The sequence below is a fragment of the Micromesistius poutassou genome, assembly GCF_964030765.1.
Source record: "Micromesistius poutassou genome assembly, chromosome: 11".
Classification (NCBI taxonomy): domain Eukaryota; kingdom Metazoa; phylum Chordata; class Actinopteri; order Gadiformes; family Gadidae; genus Micromesistius; species Micromesistius poutassou.
In genome coordinates, this window is record NC_140281.1 from 12508228 (window position 1) to 12521834 (window position 13607).

Below are 13607 nucleotides of genomic sequence, written 5' to 3' on the forward strand. Positions count from 1 at the left end.
TTTATGGATCACAACCCCACCCCCCCCCCCCCCCCCCCACCCTCTGCCTCACACTTATGCTCTCTAACTCGTCCGTCCCCCCCCTCACACACACACACACACACACACACACACACACACACTCAGTCACTCACAGGGGCTCACAAAGCAATTACGGTCTGTGGCAGGGGTCTGTATTTATGGAGACGGCTTGTCACTCTATTTCAGGGTCCTGGTGGGGCTGCGACTGCACACACACTGTGTGTGACAGTGGAAACATTGCACTCACAGCACGGTTCTATGACACAGACACCGTTATGATGTCCGCCGGCCCGCCTGCCCCTCCCCTTTAAGTGCTCCCTGATTCACCCCAGCACAGGCCTTTAGTTATCCCCACCGTCGTTGGAGTCCGCGTACGAGGGGGGAGCCCTTCCCCCATGGGTCTGACAGGTGAGCTGTTTGCACCTGAAGCGGACAGGGGGTTACACGTGGACGTGGTATGCCATGAAAGTGAAACCCTTTTGAGAGAGACACCGTTTTGGTTTCAGAACGAGTTTTGATTTTGTGATACCCCTTTTTGTTTGTTTGACTGATTTTGCAATCCCCTCTCCTCCTTTCGGTTTCACCAATCTACGCTCCTACACACTACACAGATCATTCATCTATGTAGGAGCACCATCTGTGTCTTAGTGTCCAAGACATTGTTTGAGGAGGGAGGCGGTCCTGCGGGCCACGAGGAATATGGCTCATTGCTGTCGCATGCAGCTTTGCAGTGATCCCATGTAAGTGTCTATAGCTCGTGATCTTGGGTTACGGTGAGCCCTCCAGCGAAGGTCAGTGCAGGGCAGAGACATGTGAGCCCATGTAGGCCTGCTTGTTCTTCGTATGTCAGATTGTATCAAGGATACGTCGATTCATCCTCTAGGTACACTGGGGATCATTTTCTCACCCTAATATTTATTTTGTATATCTATTTTAAATTTCTTGAACAATATGTTTCCATAAACCGGTTGTATGTCTCTTTAAATATAGTGCGGGCAATTCTGAGAAATCTGCCGGATTAAGCTAGATTTTGAAAGTAAGCCGCCCAATTATTTATTTCGGCCCCAATTAAATAAGGCTTATTATAGGCCTGCGACAGCCATAAGTACCATATATATATATATATATATATTTATTTTTATTCTTTCTTTGTCAGAGCATTATATTTTTCTCTTGCTGTCGGGATGTAAATACAATTTAAACAAATATGACAATTATTCTAAATGAAATGGCCTACCCTACCTTTAACACAGTCATTGTATGGGAAAAGCATGTAGTATTGGTAATTATATCTCCATCTAAAAGTTATATTATTTATTATTAAGCATTGCTGAGGCTTGCTTTATATTGTATCACTGTTCTATCAAAGGTAATGATCTTCACCTGACTGTGCCTGTTCTAGAGTTCAACAATTATGACTAACACATTTCTTGCAATAATGTTCAAAGTAGGAAATATTGCAACATTTCACTTACGCACTTTAGAGGTAGCCCACAGTTTTAGGACTTAATTCCATCCTCAAGTCTAAATAGCGCTGTAATACTTTGAAGGGACATGCTGCCCTCTGGTGGCATACAATGTGAAATTCCTTTATGTAGCAACAACTGTCCAACACTTGATAATTTGTCATCTAATGTTGTAGTTATGGTACCTGATCATTAAACGTTCACATAACCTTGTGACTTAGCCACGTTTGTCCACAATTTATATACATGAATGTCTTATCGTAAAAAAAACATTTTCTACAATAGTATGTCAGCCAAAGGCAAATAAACAAGGAAGCTGTTTTAATCCCAATATATAATTTACCTGTTAACGAAACAAAAAACAAAAAACAAAACAAAAAAACCCCCCTGCAACCAATATCAGAGAACACAAATTACCATTGCCCCTTGAGCTGAGGAATGGTTGCCTTTGTTTATGTATGTTGGGTCTGATAGAGAGAGGGACTGCAGTGAATTGTCCTTGTGTGTGTGAGAGCAAGACAGTGTGTGTGTGTGTGTGTGTGTGTGTGTGTGTGTGTGTGTGTGTGTGTGTGTGTGTGTGTGTGTGTGCGTGTGTGTGCCTGTGTTTGTCTGTGTGTGCATGCACATCTGTGTGTGAGTGTGTCTGTGAGCTGGAGTGGGGGCGGGGTCTCTGGATTGAAAGGGAACACTGAGCCGTCGGCGGGGGGCACTGTTAGGCCTGCTGAACCGCTGCCATTGTTGCCGTGCCAACAGGGAGCCGGCCTTGTATGCTGATATCTCTGTTTGCCACCGAATCTTCCACAAGGAGAGAACAACATGGATGGCCAGGGCCACAGCGACGCATCGGTCATGGTCATTTGGTTTTATTCAGGCCTATTTATTTATGTATTTATTTATTTATGCGTTAATATTATATCTGAAAATGTGCATGTAATTAAAATGAAGAAAAATAATACACAATGGGAACAATTGAGGAAAATAACCTAGAGTTGACACATTCTGCTATTGACACATTCTGCTATTTTTGTTGTAGTTTCACTAAGGACTGTATATGTGTGTGGATATGTGTGATTTAAACCTCAATGTAGGCTACCTATAGCCTACCTGGTGAAATATGTTACATGAATGTCTATTATAGGCTACACAACAATAAAGGTTAAAAATGATTGTTTGAATGATTTATCCCTTGGTGCGAAGGGATTAGGCCTACATGCATTTCCATGAATGCAGGTGAGGTAAGGTCTCTCATTTTATCTGGGTCACAGAGTAGCCCACCGCGATCACAGAGTTCACCGACACGACGTGGGGATATTTTGAGTTAATGCACTCGTCATTATCTTATTTGTTTCCCCTCCACGTGTTGAGCATTGGCGTACCGCCGTTGCATGATCTTTAGCGCTCCTGCGTGGTTCACACAGCACACTGAGCACAGCTCTGCTCTCATATGGGAGGGTTCGTCAGTCATTAGACAAATCAGCCTAAAAAAAGTCACGGAAATCTCGATAATTATTAAATGCATATTTGGCTTTCCAATAGTTATTCCATCATAACACTAGCCTATATTTTCTATGCATTTCGATATAGGGGCTTCGGATGGACTCCCCGATTGAATTAATAGAAAAAAAAATCCTTCCTAAATTCCTGCTTTACAAAGACGAAGACGTCACATGTAAAAACATTCAAGGGAGTCGAGACAATCATTAAGAGGACAAATGTAAAACACAAGAAGAAAATAATAAATCACAAAAAGAAGAATAACTAAACATGTAAGCTGCAGATATAGGCCTACTTTTATTATTAAAAGCTGCATAAAAACAGCAATGCTTTGAGCGCTTATTCACCTCACATGTTCTGGAAGTTTGTTCCATATCCGTTGCGCATAAATGCTTCACCTTACTGTGTTGGAACAGTGAGCGTAGGAACGCAGTAATTCAACCACTGACCGTGTTTACATGCTAGCCGATGCAATCCAAACACATTGTTGTTTACATTTTTTTCATTTTCGTTTTCTGGGTTGAGAGAGTTATTTAGAAAAAAATCCTGTAAATATTTTTTCTGGTCTCGAGCTTCTCACAGCCAATCACAGACCGTTCGTTCTCATTAACTCTAATTACGTCCACCTCTTCCATATTGCACGTGTTTTGTCTGCGACGACACGGGAAGAAAGTAGCCACCAACAGGGGGCTTCACCTATGGCATTGGCTTCACTTATGACCCCCCCCCCCCCCCCCCCCCAGTCTGTAACCTAGTTTGTGTTAACTTTAGCTGGTTTGAAGAGGTTTCGATTTGTTTGGCTGTTGTATTCAGGACCGTTCAGGTGAGCCCTGTTGTTGATCTAAATACCGCACACATTACACTAGTCCTCTTCCTTTGGAACCCATCCTCGTATTGCAATTTATATTATATTGTGATTTATATAAAAAAAAATCATCTAGGGGAATTTAATGGGGTGATATTATGCAACCAGGTGTGAGTGTGATTAGCAACTACAAACCGTTTGAAAATCTGCCTTTTCCTTTGTTTCAGTGACATAAGTAGGTGTGTCCACCTAGATGTATGGTGGATAGATAAACAACATTTGCTGCAGTTCACTGGGTAGGCTGGTAGACTGGTCTATCCACCATACATCTAGGTGGATACTCCCACTTGTCATGGAAATCCCACATGGCACATCTAGAAAGATGTAGGGCCTGGTATTGAGTCGGGTCGGCTTAGCTCAGGAGGTAGAGCATGTGTACTTGTAACCAGAAGGTTGCTAGTTCGATCCCCGGCTCCTCCTAGTGTCGATGTGTCCCTGAGCAAAACACTTAACCATAACTCCTCTTGACTACCTGGCTGTCCCTTGCATGGTTGACTCCGACTTTGGTGTGTATAACCGGTGTCTGCTAAATGCCCTAAATGTAAACGAGTAATGAAAATGGCGGAACGAAGCATGCATTTGAAAGTATGAAGGCACCCAATTGGATAATACTACAAGGGGTATTTGGATAATATTGAATATAGAATTGGATAATATTACAAGGGGTGAGCAATAAATAACCCCTAGATGAGACATGACCTATACGATCGGTAAAATAGCAACGCTTTTGGCCCGCCTATATCAGATACACCGATGTGATTGGTTAATGTTCTGGGTTTGGGCAATCGGGGAGTGAGAGAGAGTAGGCCTATATTGCTCGTTCCCAGAGTGACTCGCTGAGCAAATTCAAATTGTGCTCTCGCAAGAACTCTGGATTTCCAGGGTACTAAAACACAGGAAAAGGCCGATGGCTGATTCAAATGGCTTGTAATGTCTAATCACATTAACACCTGGTGGCATAATATCAACCCTTTAATTCAGTGATGAGAGTCCTTGAAATGTAACTAGTTTAGTTTGAGTATTTAAATTAGTTTCACTAGTTTCCTTTGCTATGATGTTAGAAATGTTTCTTAAAACATCTGTCTGGCTCTGCCAAACATATGTCCATAGTCTCCAAACGGTATTAAAGGTAGTTGTAACTGGGTGTTTGATCATAGATCATGTATCCTCTTCTGGGTTGTACGGATGGTGACGACGTCATTGAATGCCCACTCCTGGAAGGTAAAGGCAACTTAACACCCAGCTGTTGGGACTCAGAGTATTCCTCAGAGTTTATTAAGTCAAATTTGTCTTTGAAATTCAGGGCTGACCGTGGGAGCCGTAGATGGACTGAAGACCAGGGTTGTACTGTCTTACTGATGTTGTACGGTAAGATACAAAAAAGCATAATTTTGATTTTTTTCTTGGTCAAGGTCGAGAAAGTGTCCTGTTAGAACTAGGGAATGTACGGGTGTCTTGCCTGTGGGTTTACTGGTTCACCAGTTAAGAGACTGGGTGTTTGTATCACCAGAATTTAACGATTGATGAGTTAGGTGTTCCAAGCTGTCACTGTAATAAGATGCTGTAGTCGTCTCCCACCTGAAAGTATATTCCTGCTTCTTAAAGACATGTATTCAAAATCACAAAGTCCCCAGACCAGTCTGATACAGATGTATCAGAAGTCAGCTTGGTCATAACGGTTCAAAATAAAACGTTTTTCCCAAGCATAACCACACAACTCTGCCTACTACACTACACAACATCAAACCAACACTTAAAAAAAAACAAAAAACACAGGTTTTATGACTAATGGAAAATGATGCCAACACGTTTTGGTAAAGTTGTGTTTGTACCAATCTTTCTGTTAGATTTTTATTCAGACTACCTGAATAGCTTTTATACTTTTCGTCTAAAACCCCTAGCCAGGAGCGCTGTTACTTTTTCGGCTTTTCCTCACTGTAGTTTTGGGTTTTAATCCTCAAGGGCTTCAATGCTTCAGAGATATTGAATGACAGTTAACACTTGTCGCTTCACAAACAAACATGGTGTACATTTGAATAGATTATTTGGCTCCAGGTAAACATGTTTAATTTTAAACGAGAATGTCTTTCAGACGTTGATGTGACATACTCTTTTTGGAATGTTTTTTAATTTGTTCTGCTCTTGAGTATGAAGAGAACTGGTTTGCTTAAAAATCCCATCCACCCAGAGTTCTCTCGATGTGGTCTGAGGGGGTCAATGGCTCCTTCAGACACTAGTCACCACTCACCAGGTCAGCTAGTGGGATTCTCAGAGAATGGTTGCGTTGAAGTCAGACTGATTTCAGAACGGAGCAATACATTTGCATTTATCTGCATTACAGGTAAGGAGCCCATCAGATTAAATGGATGGCTTTTGATTCATATAGGCCTATGATTTCTAATTTTTCTGTACACCTCGCCAGCCCACAGCGGCAATCAGTTTACTCAAGGTGTGAAATGCATTATTGAGATTTGTAAATTAAAGACCGGAGGGGGAGATAGTGTATTGACTAGAGTTTACACACTACACACTTTGTGCAGTTCTACAGACACAGCCCCTCCATGTAAAAAAATAAAATACATACAAATGTATCTGGGCCGGGGGTAGGGATCAATGGCCTCATTAATAAGCATGACCTCTAGCTGCTCGCTGCCAGATACGGAGGCCTCACCTGACCGAAATCAAACGCCTCCTGCGTTAATATTTGATGGAAGCAAGCCGTGTCCGATCACCCCTCCCGGTGGTGGAGCGGATGAGCAGGAGAGACTCGGGCAAACGGCTGACTGCTGGGCCTGATTGGGGGAGACAAGTCAATCAAGCCTCTCTCCCTCACACACTCCCCCCTACGTGAGACGACTAGATCACAGGGTCTGGGAGGGCGAGACGTCTTGTCTCGTCCCCTTTGACCTTCTGCTTGTGCTTGTTTGTCTGTGATCAGAGCGGTCGCTCATGATATCGGAGCAGGGGGTGGGGGCACACAGGGAGACTGGGTTGGTGGGTGTTGGGGGTGGATGTGTAAAGTGATAATGGAATCGTGTGGTTAGATGGTGTGAACTTCTCTGCCCGCCCGAGTACCCCAGTCAAGTATGCTCAGTTTGGTTGTGTATTCTGTGTATTCGCATCACATTTAGATTAATATATTAAACAAGAATAGTTTTTTTACGAGCACTTTGGTTCTGATGGGGTCGTGTAGAAAAAACAAAACAATCAGTCGGATATTCGTGTCTTTATACATCGAGATATTTGCACCTTTAAGTGCAAATAAGACCCATTTGGGAGTTAACGATTTATCACTTTCTCTGTGTGTAGAATCTCTTTGACCTCCTCTTGAATATTTTCCTATTCAAATACACAAAACAAGGTTGTTGACCTTTTATGGAAACAAGGCTGTTCCAGGATACGGACATGTCGTCAACAAGTCTGGACGTGACCTTTTATGTCAGACCATTCTGCTCATGACCATGGAGCAGGGGCTGGTCATGGCATGGTGGTAGTTTTAATGCAGATGCACTCTTCCAGTCTAGAGTAGTGAAGCCTGAGATCAAAACGATTCAGAAGTCCAGATTGTGTTACTTACAGCTAGGGTAGATATGGTATATGATCGGCATGAAATGAATCATAAAGATTTGTGAGGATTAGATGGGTTAGTTATGGACAGGTGTAATGTCTGACTTTGTCCACTAGATGGCGACGCAAATGCATCTCACTTCCATCAGGTGGTTGTCAGGCATAGCTGGATCTGTTGACAGTCTGACTATAGCAAATCTCAACTTTTTGTAAAAACTAAGCTGTATTAACAAGGATACAATTTAGGGTAATGTATGCTGATAAGCTGATTAGCTGCTCTAATTGTGAACCGAGTTGAGAATTCATTATTAAACATTTGATTAGGAAACTTTGGAATAGTCTGTAATGGCAGGGAGATGAGGTTTGAAGGGCAGAAAAGAAATCCACAATTCACCACAACTACAGCACTGAACAGAAAGACAAACCTGACAACGGCTTTCAACTTCCAGACAAAACTGTCCGAAACGCAGTCCCGATTCGTCCCCAGTGACACTTTTGTACCTCTTTTTCTTTCTCTCGTCTCATTCTTTCACCACGGCTCACCTTTCAAGCCGGCTACAGTGCGGTGGCGAACAGACAGCAGTGGTAGTGTCCCCAACAGCTGGGCCGCGCTGAAAGAAGCCTTGTAAGAAGGTGTCATCTACTGTCTCAACCGCAAGAAAGGGAGAATGAAGCCATCACTACAGAGCAGCCGTGTCACCGATGACTGGGGGATGGGGGAGTTTCGGGGTCGGGGGGGGGGGGGGGGTAAGGAAATCAAAGGGAAACGTCTACTCTGCAGTTACAGTCTATCATCTTATGCCAGCACATTGGGTTAATTGGGACCCAACTAAATACATTGTTGCAATGCCCCCCCCCTCCCCAAAAAGGAGCAGAATAAGGGGGGGGGGGGAAGAAACAGGCTCACTAAGGGGGTCCTAAGATGTGAGATCATGTGCATAGACCACCTGTGGGGCTTTCATTGCCATTTCAATATAATTCATGTCACGGCCCCCACTGCACTCTGATACAGCCCAGAGGACCTGGAGAGAGACGGGGGAATGTTTCCTTTCTGTTCTACACGACAATAAAACGTTAAAATACACAATCCATGCAGAGGTGCAGGGGGACGAAGGGCTGTATGTGTATGGGGGTCAAACTGCCTGAGTACCCCCCCCCCCCTCGGTACCTCTGCATGAATTGTGTATAACCATGGCCTCTAAAATGCCCTCTTTTCAATTCCACAACGTCCATCAAAGCCTGTGTGCGGCGATTGCAAAATAGGCACCGTTAGGAGAGACAGAAACCTTGGCACATCACACGCCGAGACCCCCCCCCGGCCCCCCACCCCGACCGCCCCACTCCTCATACACGCCACCTTTTATTGTGAGCTGTTTAAAAAAAAAAAAAGATCAAAGTTACCGCAGATGAAAAGGGTCTGTTCCCCTGCATTTATACTCCATTCACCCGAACCCTCTTTTCTTTCCCTCTCTCTCTCCTCTCTCTTTTTTTATAAATTAAGAAAGAGGGCCCGGGCAGGCATGTGAAGAGGACTTTTAACAATTACCGAGATGCTCCAACTAAACCCCTGCCTCTAATTACCGGTCTCTGATGGTTAAAAGGACTATTTTTCCCTTTCTTTTCATTTCACAGACAAGACTCTCAGAAAACAGTGTGTTGCGCCCCCCCCCTCGACACTATGACACACATCGAACCCGCGCAACATGCCCGTGATGGAGAACCATGCAGGCCTCCTGACTGGGCGCCGACCCCATAGAGAAGAACAGGGTTCACACGGGAATTGAGATTTAGCATCATGTGTTTTTTATTTTCAAAATAAAAGTCATTTGTATTTTCCCCCCCTTCCCCCGCCTCACAAAAAGACATCTACAGTATTTACAAATTTACAATAGCTTATAAAGTATTCTGTTATACACAAAATTTACACGTTTGTACACAACCATTTGATATAAATACGAATACAAAAAAAGTAGAATGCCCCGTAGAAAAGGTGGGCACTTTTTTCTTTAAGGCTTAATTTAAACCAGCTATGGTGTGATTGAATTATACAATGGAATAGCTCTGGCACTGTGTATTAAGAATGGTTAAAAACGGCTCGACGCTCTTGCCACGAAGCAAGCTACTAAAAAATAAATCACGTTTTTGTCTCTTTGCCTCAAAAGGCATCTCAGAACAAGTAATGCCGACATGGCAGATAAGCTTCAGTCTGTAACACCCTAATACATATAAACAGGGAGAAATTAACCTGTGCTAATGCTGGGTACATTGTTTTCGACCAGTCTCCCTCCCCCCCCACAGCTTTCTTCCACATGGGCCCCCATCAACAGTTGATTACTATGCTAATTGTTAAGGCTTCGGGGGGTAGTGGTGGTGGCGGTTGTGATGGGTTATCTCCCAAACAATTAGCGCTCCGCCGGGCCGGCCCTTAGACCTGCTGGGACAGGGGCAGCTGCTTGGGACAGGACACGGAGCTGGCCGTACCCGACCTCCACGTCAGTCCCGTGCTGACGTCACTGTACATGGAGCCGCCCGTGCCCTTGCTGCCCCAGCAGCAGCGCGTGCAGAATGCCCGCCACGACTCCAGGGTCTTGCCGGACCATATCCACACGCCTGACGTGATGCCCACCAGGAGGCACATAAAGTACTTGAGCATGAACACGGCGTAGTCCGGCCGCCGGCGCGCCCGCTCCGACGGGCAAGTGCAGTTGTGGCTCACCTCCCAGCTCTGGCGGTTGTGCTGCTCGTAAAAGTAGCAGGCCACGATGACGGTGGCGGGCACGGTGTACAGCACCGTGAACACGCCGATGCGGATCATCAGCTTCTCCAGCTTGTCAGTCTTGGTACCCCCCTGCTTGATGACACTGCGTATGCGGAACAGCGACACGAAGCCCGCCAGGAGGAACATGGTGCCAATGAACAGGTAGATGACGAGCGGCGCCAGCACGAAGCCCCGCAGGTTGTCCAGGTTCTGGTTGCCCACGTAGCAGATACCCGCCACGGAGTCCCCGTCCACCGAGCTGAGGGCCAGCACGGCGATGGACTTCATGCTGGGAATCAGCCAGGCGGCGAGGTGGAAGTACTGCGAGTAGCCGGCGATCGCCTCGTTGCCCCACTTCATGCCCGCGGCCAGGAACCAGGTCAGGGACAGGATGACCCACCAGATGGAGCTGGCCATGCCGAAGAAGTAGACGAGGAGGAAGACCACCGTGCACAGCGCCGGCCCGGTGGTCTCGTAGTGGACGTGCTCCGCGTCGTAGTCCCGGTTGCACGCAACCTTCTCGTGGCCGGCGATGAGGCGCACGATATAGCCCACGGACACGAACATGTAGCAGGCGGACAGGAAGATGATGGGGCGCTCCGGGTACTTGAAGCGCTCCATGTCGATGAGGAACGTGGCCACCGTGGCGAACGTGGATACGAAGCACAGTACGGACCACAGCCCTATCCAGAAGGCGGTGAACGTCCGCTCGTCCGGCGTGAAGTAGGGGTTGTGGCAGGGCATCGCGCAGTTGGTGATCTGTCCTGTCTTTACCCGGTTGTAGAGCGGGTGGCGGTCCGTGTTCACCGGCACCATGGGCGGCAGGCAGTCGCAAACCGGCTCGCATGGAGCCGCTGCTGCCGGCTTGTGTTTGCCGGGCGCGCTGGGGCGGTTGCGCCCCGGCTTACTGTTGTTGTTGTGGTGGTTCGGGTACAGCGACTTGCTCGGGTGGTTGGTCGGCTTCGACAGTACGGGCGACACCGTGGTGGAGTCGGTGCGGTTGTAGTCCATGCACAGCGTGTCGGGGTTGCCCTGCACCGGGAGCAGGTCGCATTTCATCCGGTCCGGCCAGGGGAAGCCGTACTGCCTCATGAGGGGTGCGCAGCCGGCCCGCGCCCGCTCGCACACGCTCCGGCACGGGGGCAGGGGCTTCTTGTAGTCCTCCAGGCAAATGGGGGTGTACATGCTGCACAGGAAAAACTTCAGGTCAGGGGAACACTGGATCTCGACCAGGGGCCAGAACTGGTGCACCTCCAGTCCCGCCTCGTCCTGCGTGTCGTGGTTGAACTGGTTGGGCATGTAGGTGTAGTTGTAGCCGACCCCCTTGCACAGGGGCACCGAGATCTCCTGGCAGGTGATCTCCTTGGCCGCGGTGCCGCTGGAGCGAGGCAGCAGAGCCAGGGAGAGGAGCAGGTAAATCCCCAACAGGTCGTACGCCATCCTCCCGCGCGTCGTATCCTCCACTCTCACGGCTGAATCCGTGCTGAATCCCACCGCGATCCCAATCGTTCAGTCACTCGCAGAGTCCGACTAGATGTATCGCAGCGAGCCCATCTCGCTGCACTCTTTGGCACGGAGTTGCAAGTAATTTGCAAGCCGTGTTTACTTTCAGCAGAGGTGCGGACAGGAGAAAATCGCCTTCAGGCGAGCAGTCAAGATGGCTGAGGAAAAATTTAACTGCGAATCCACCTTACAACCGGCTGGTCCTTTTGTATTCCCGTGCAACCGATCGCCTAGAAATCTGCATCTGTTTCGCGATTAAAAACAAAAAAAAGCAAACGTGGGCCTGTGCGTGGAGAATGCTTGCCTTCTTTCTTCCAAACACAGCGGCTACATTCGGTACGCGCGTCACCCCGTCTTGTTTCCCATACACATCGTGGCGAGGCAGACGCGGAGCTTCCTATTTATATGACAGCCTCTGCGGGCACGCCCCCTTCTCTGCTCCGCCAATCACTGAGCAGCAGGGGCTGGACTTCGCAACACAAACCTAGTTTACCTTGTTGTTTAACTAGTTGTATCATTGGATTTAAATGTTAATCTTGTAAAAAATAATGTGTTCGGCAAACGTCTACAATGTAGGGATGATTATCGTTTCTGTGTCTAACCGCAGGAGCTCACCATTTATTTCTGAAGGGGATACACCTACTAGGATTTCCTGGGAGTTAATACAATTAAACTAAGTTCCATAGCACATTATTTTGTTAAGTGTTACTTTCAAATCGTGCGTGGCGCAATTCGACAGGAAGACTATTCTTTCTGTGTGAAGCATTTCTCGCAAATTGGTTAATTTGCGCATGATAAGACTGCCCGTTGTGCTGTCTGTCCTCGTGAAACGCTGTTTTTATTCTTCAAATGAGGTGTTAATGTTTCGTTTAAGGCTTGCATGGGGCGCCGCGGGTGGCGTAATTGCGTCTGTGGCAAAACCCAAGCAGCGCCGTCAAGGCAAACAGTGGCAGGGCCCAGTTCACTAACACCGCATCAGTTGTTGGGAGGAAAGCACAGTGGGGCTCACATATAAATAACCACAAAATGAAATGAATTGGTCTGTCTAACGACCAAACAAAAACAAATAATTCTTGGCCCCTTTTCAACCGGTATTTTGATCGAATATTTCCCTACATACCTATAAGCCAATTATTATAATGTACTTACGCTAATGTTTGTTGTTGCTATCTCTGTTTGCAGAATTGAATGGTCAATTTAAAAAAAGCTGATAATTGCCTCGGCTGAGTGGGTAACATTCCAACCTGGCTGAAATGTGACCAAACCCTTAATAAAACGTAAAATCCGCCAGACTGTGATAATAGATAGAGTGTGATAAGCAACATTTAGTCTAAGCATGCCTCACAATATATTCAAGACACACAATTACCAAAGCACATCTGTAAACTCGATATTAATTCCACCAATGATAGGATAATCTTTTCTTTGTGCTTGTTACACTGAAAGCCGAAAGAGAGACTAACCTTCACACACACACACACACACACACACACACACACACACACACACACACACACACACACACACACACACACACACACACACTTGTGTTTTCACACACTCAGCGATATGTTGCATGCCAGGAAATCCATGCAGATGTTTATTATTTTTTGTTAAACATAGTATGATGTAAAAACATGTGTATTCCCAGAGGTTTCCCATGCTCCAGGCATAATGAGGCATTGTGTGTGTGTGTGTGTGTGTGTGTGTGTGTGTGTGTGTGTGTGTGTGTGTGTGTGTGTGTGTGTGTGTGTGTGTGTGTGTGTGTGTGTGTGTGTGTGTTGCTCTCAGACTAAGAGCAGTGGCGATGCACTCCAGCGATACGGAGGGAGAGACAGGTCTGGAGAGAGTGAGAGAGGGAGGGAGAGAGAATTCTCTCGAGTTCCACAGAGCAGGAATGAATGAAACAAGACAGACGACCACCCAATTTACC

At 46.4% G+C, this 13607-nt stretch overlaps 1 protein-coding gene across 1 annotated transcript; it reads right to left on the minus strand.

Moving 5' to 3' along the window:
* Nucleotides 1-9224: 9224 nt before the first annotated feature.
* Nucleotides 9225-12031, minus strand: fzd8a (frizzled class receptor 8a). Its single transcript, XM_084475487.1, has one exon. The coding sequence runs from the start codon at nucleotides 11609-11611 to the stop codon at nucleotides 9839-9841; it is 1773 nt and encodes a 590-aa protein (XP_084331613.1). The 5' UTR covers nucleotides 11612-12031; the 3' UTR covers nucleotides 9225-9838.
* Between the last annotated feature and the right edge of the window lie 1576 nt (nucleotides 12032-13607).

What these genes read in the sequence shown, in the direction of transcription:
- fzd8a (XM_084475487.1), bottom strand. Translation starts at nt 11,611, where the DNA reads ATGGCGTACGACCTGTTGGGGATTTACCTGCTCCTCTCCCTGGCTCTG.